Here is a 5,480-nt window from a genome sequence, read left to right on the forward strand (position 1 = left end):
GCAGGTGTCATCAGCAAATAACGCTAGTTCCACACCGCGGAATATCGTTGGTATATTGTGTAAATAGGACTGGCCCTAACACCGACCCCGGCTCGAACGGGATGTGAACTAGAGCAAACTTCCTCGACGCGGAAGCGAAACGTGCGACTACTTAGGAAGTTTCGTATTATGCATACGAGACGATCGGGTACTCCGTACTCACATAGCTTGTATATGAGTCCGTTGTACCATACTTTGTCGAACGCTTTTGCTACGTCAAGAAAGAGAGCTCCGGTGTTAAGGCCGCGTTGACGTTTAGCTAGAATGTGTTCCATAATGCGGTGCACTTGATGAGTGCATGAATGTTTGGCGTGAAATCCAAACTGTTCGGCGATAGGCATATCTTTCGTGGTCATAAAAGCACGTAAGCGGGTTAAAACTGAGTTCGAGTCACTACTTGCCATATATTTTATAAAACTACCCCCCCACTATTCCTTCCGTTTTCTAATATTTTCTTAATAATATTTGTGTGTTAAATAAATATAAATGTATTGATAATTAGCACAGATTAAAAAATTACTTTTAAGAAAACAAAACATATCAAAAATAGTTAAGAAGCTAACAGTTGTGATTTGTAAGATATAAGATATTATGCAATGGCAACAATTCGACGCAGTAAATATGTCGGTCGGTGATGAAATGTGTTTGTCAACATTCTATCGATCCCTTTTTAAATAAATGTTTCATTTATAAATTCCTCAACTTCAAAAATCTGTAGTCTCTTCTCACATTATACATTGTTTATCGTTGTTTACCTTGTAACTGAAAACTAAATGTAAATAGAAAATATAATCATAAAAAAATTCGGAAAATTAAAATATGTTTCACCAAAAACATCAATTCTAAGCCGGTTACGCTATAAGGTGTTGTGAAAATCTCAATTGAGTGTTAAATATTGAACCTATATTTCGTGAAAGTGAAAGCTTCTGCCGTATGTTTGGTCTAGCTACGAAAAATCAATAAATCCTGCAGTGCGTTGCTAAGTTGCAATTACGTATCTATGCATTAGCCTAAATTCATTATAAAATGAATCCTATGCACTATGTTTAAAGTTCTACGGGGAAAATGATGGAAGGAATGTTGACCCAAAGAGTTACACCGCTTTTAAAATGTGTCGTCTTATTTTTATTCATTTTCACTGCGAAGGTATTAACGTCAAGACCTCAAGAATCTCAAGACACCAAAAACAACATACAACACTTAAAACCATCTCATTATGTGAGGACTTTCACCAAATACCATCACAGGAGAAGTATACAGTGGAACAATATGCAAGATTTAGCTGACTACTGGCCCATCCAAGACCAGTCCCAACCCAAGGTCATAGGTAAGAGAAGTGTAGATACAATTAGTACAAATGACTTTGTAAGTGGAAATGATCAAGATTTAAATCAACTTGTATCTGAGTCTGTGAGGAACAATATTGTTGGATCATTTGAGAAGAATGCTATCAACTCGAATAAGGAAGATTCTGGAAGTCAAAATACAGTATCCAGCCAAGTGAAACAGTACAAAGTGAAGGCAGCTATAATTGTGACTGATGCACCAACTACAAAAGGACCAACTATTTCCTGTCTCTATAAGATCCATAATGTGGCTTTGAGTGTTACACCATCCTATGATGATGAAAAGAATGCTCAATTAGTTGTTGAAAATGAAATATTTGGTAAGTGATTTCAAACCTTAAGACAAGTAAATTAACTTATATTTAATACTAAATTTTGCTTGCAACTCCATCCATGCAGAATTAAAGGAGAAATTTAGTATATGGCTTAATTTAGTAAATATATCTATTAACCCCATCCCTTGGCTCTGAGCCCCTCGGTGGGGATGTATAGTGAGCTGGTGTTGATGATGGTGATGGTTATGATCTATACTAAATTTCATTGACATCCATTATGCAGTTCTAGAGGTACTTTTTAACAAACAACCATCCTTCTAAATTTTCACATTAGGAAGATGTTCAATAATGATTGTTGAAATTATTGCATATTTTACAAATTAAATCGACTTCTAGAGTCAACAAACTAAATACAAATTCAGTAATGTCTGCCTATCCATCTAAGATACAGGTTTAAATTGTCAATGTGTAAGAAATAAAATTTGAATTTTAGATACACCTGGCACCCTGTCAGAGACAACATTGCCAAGTGGTGATGTGGCTCAGATAGAACATTGCACAGACCCTCGAGCCTTCTGCTATACTCTCTGGCATCAAGACAAGGAGGGCAACATCACAGTTATGGGGCAAGGTTTGTTATGATAAAAAAAAACATAATCTGTTTAAAAATGCTTGAATATTTATTTATTTAATACTTTGTGCAAAAACATTACAATAGGGCAAGGGTGACCTTGTTGCTATGAGCAATATCTTACAATCAATGTGTTAGGGATGACAGGACCATAATCAATTTATGTTTGTACTTCTTTAGAGAAAAAATATTAAGGCAAGACAAGAATTGAACCCAGGATCTGTAGATTACAAGATTAAATACCTAAGCTAGCTATGTTGATCTATTAAATTGTTTAATTTTTACAGGTTGTTGGCGATCCTCTCAAACCGAAGGTTGTGACAAATGTACAAGAGTTACAGCTCGCCTGCCAGGCAGCAAGTTCTGTTGTTGTACTAAAAGCTATTGTAATGCTGATTTTCGTAAGTTTTCTTTGATTATTATAAACTTTTAAAGCTATTATGCTTTTATTACTGTGTTAAGGACAAGGACATATGAGGAATATATAGGCTTAACACAGTGAATTTTTTTATTAGTTGTAGAAACTATGTTTATTGTCTAGTTTAGTATTCCACCTGGTATCCTTTTAAATAAGACACTTTTATTAAATAAATAATCAAGATGCAACTTAATCCATTATCAAGTTTGCCATGGCTAATAATGTTTTCTTCATTATCTTTAAATAATGTAAAAAGGATGTTTCTTTCTGAAAATTTTTTTGCAAAGATAGAATCCATCCATTCAATCCACCTAATAACAAAAAATTCTAGCAATCGGATTGGTTCAAACACATAACATAAGACTGTAATGTAAATAGTCTAATATTTTTTTTTACAGTATCCCTCAAAGAAGAAACAGTTACTGTAAAAGCAGAATCGACAATGAGTAGTTCCTCGCAACAACCAAAGTACCCAAGTATCATTGCGTCAGGCATCTTAGCTCTGGTTTCGGTACTAGTAATAGCAATCATGTGTAGGAACATATACTGCAGGAAAACACTGGTAAAGGATGATTTGAGTGATGCCACTGATGTTGAGAAAGGTAACGACAAATTTTATTTTTGACTTTCATTGTACTCATTTTTTTGTTTTATAATTTGTCGACAGTTTATTATAAATCTAGTCCAGTATGAAATAGAGTTCATAATGGGTCGGTGATGTCGATTTCTGTAAATTTTGGACATATTTGTAGAATTTTGTTGATATTTGTATGTTTGTATTATGTGTTCAGGTGATGTAATGGGAAGTGGACCTGATGCATTGGCGACGGGCTTGCTGTGTGTGGATAACCTTAATCTTATTGAGCACATAGGTAAGAGATGAATGATGTTTTTTTTTTCATCTGACTAACTTGGGTGGACTATTTTTTTGTATATCAATTGTGAGTTCTGAAACTACTGAACCTATTTTGACAAATGAGGTATCACGATTCATATTCATCCTTATAGTGTCATACGGCCGAATACTAAAACGACTTAAATGATAAGACAATGCTTAAATTACAAATTCCATGAAAAACTTATCAGATTGGAAACATTGCTTATTTATTCTTTACATTTGTCAAAATATCAATAGAAAATGACATGACATGACAAAACTTAGCAATCTTACTTTCTTGATGTTGGCAGCAACTTATGGTGTCTTTCTCACATTATGGTTTTTATCCAAAATAAGTACAGCCTAAGTTTTAGGGCGTGAAAATATAAAGCCTAAAGCGTGAGGTAAGTGTAGGGCTTTTTATTAAAAGAAATAACTATTCAAAAATTTGCTGACATCTTAGGCAACAAAGAAGTGTGTGTTTACGCTACAATAGTATATATGTATGATGTAGGTCAGGGTAAGTTCGGGTCGGTGTGGCGCGGCACGCTGGGCGCCACGCCGGTGGCAGTCAAGTTGTACAGCAACGCCTCCGCCTGGCACAAGGAGGCCACCATATACGGCCTGCCGCATCTAGCGCATCCTAATCTACTGAGATACTATGGTAAGTTTTATTAATTACTTAAAAATAGGAATATTGCATTCCTTGGGTAATAAGATAAGGCTCAGCTGATACGCCCTTGAGCTTATCACAGAAGACGCTGGTTTTCACTGTTTTAAATTAAACATATTTTTTTTTTTTAATATGACTTTTCTTTTAAGATATTCGTAATGTAAGGTGGCATAACTGATGGGTTAAAGATTGAGTCTATTTTTGCAGAGTAAGATAGCATTTTGAAAGAGTGTTAACATAATAAGCAATAAATAAATCTGTGTATTAGTTTCTTAGTTTATGTGTGGTGTTTGATTCGAATAGGTCACAAAAACAGTGATTTTTACTCCAGTCTATTATCAAAAGATCGAAGATCATTCTGCTCATTTGTTGGTTATAAAAACTAGTGTACAAGGAAAAGAACAGCCCGATAGCTTTAATATCAAGAATATATGTTTATAGGTAGTGTAAGTACCTTTCGGATTAAAATAGAAGTCATCAGGATAACTTTGATACATAACTAATGGTGTAACAATAAAATTATATTAAATATAATCATAGGTAGTGAGAGTCGGTCTACTATGACCGAGGGTGTGGGTCGCGAACACCTCGTGGTGCTGGAACTCTGCTCCAGTTCGCTGCGAGCGCGGTTAGAGCGCGCCCCGCTCACGTGGCTGGAGTTCGCAACACTCGCGCACGGGGTGGCCGCCGCACTCGCACATCTACATACACCCAGTAAGACTGTATTTTTTTTATTTTAAACACTGTTTTTTACTTTTATTCATTGTCTATGGAATTGATAGATTTTGGAATGTGTGTATCTTGTGTATGTCATTTGATTTGGTGGACATAATTGTGATTATGATAACTCACTAGCATTTTTTTCTACCATTTTCTTACCATAAGCCACAACGTTATAGTTTTTAAATGTTTTCTGGCAGAATAAACCTATAGGCCTACATATTCTGTTGTATAGATTTCACTACTATTATAGTATTTTCATAAGAAAATATATGTATGTCTACATACAAATGTATGTGACTTATAGGTAAAGATTTCCCCTATGTCTGGGCAGTGGTATCTACGCTATTTGGGCGAATTCCTATAGCTTGTAGGTAGTTTTTTACCTTATAAAAACTATGTATCTTTAGTATATGTTTATGTGTTGTGCAGGCGGCAGCAAGCCGTGCGTGGTGCACCGCGACGTGAACAGCAATAACGTGCTGGTGTCGGCGGAGGGCC

The 5,480-nt window shown here is 35.4% G+C and overlaps 1 protein-coding gene across 1 annotated transcript in view; it reads left to right on the plus strand.

Annotated features, from left to right (window-relative positions):
• Positions 1-594: 594 nt before the first annotated feature.
• The window catches only part of LOC106101801 (bone morphogenetic protein receptor type-2-like), a 10,701-nt gene continuing 5,815 nt past the window's right edge, over positions 595-5,480 (plus strand). Inside the window, exons 1-8 of the mRNA XM_013281137.1 lie at positions 595-1,705; positions 2,154-2,291; positions 2,579-2,692; positions 3,108-3,311; positions 3,501-3,581; positions 4,101-4,250; positions 4,800-4,973; positions 5,412-5,479. Of these exons, the coding sequence (XP_013136591.1) occupies positions 1,105-1,705; positions 2,154-2,291; positions 2,579-2,692; positions 3,108-3,311; positions 3,501-3,581; positions 4,101-4,250; positions 4,800-4,973; positions 5,412-5,479 (1,530 nt within the window). The 5' untranslated portion in view covers positions 595-1,104. The remainder of the gene's footprint in view (positions 1,706-2,153; positions 2,292-2,578; positions 2,693-3,107; positions 3,312-3,500; positions 3,582-4,100; positions 4,251-4,799; positions 4,974-5,411; position 5,480) is intronic.

This window comes from Papilio polytes, unplaced genomic scaffold (genome assembly GCF_000836215.1).
Source record: "Papilio polytes unplaced genomic scaffold, Ppol_1.0 DF823935.1, whole genome shotgun sequence".
Lineage (NCBI taxonomy): Eukaryota > Metazoa > Arthropoda > Insecta > Lepidoptera > Papilionidae > Papilio > Papilio polytes.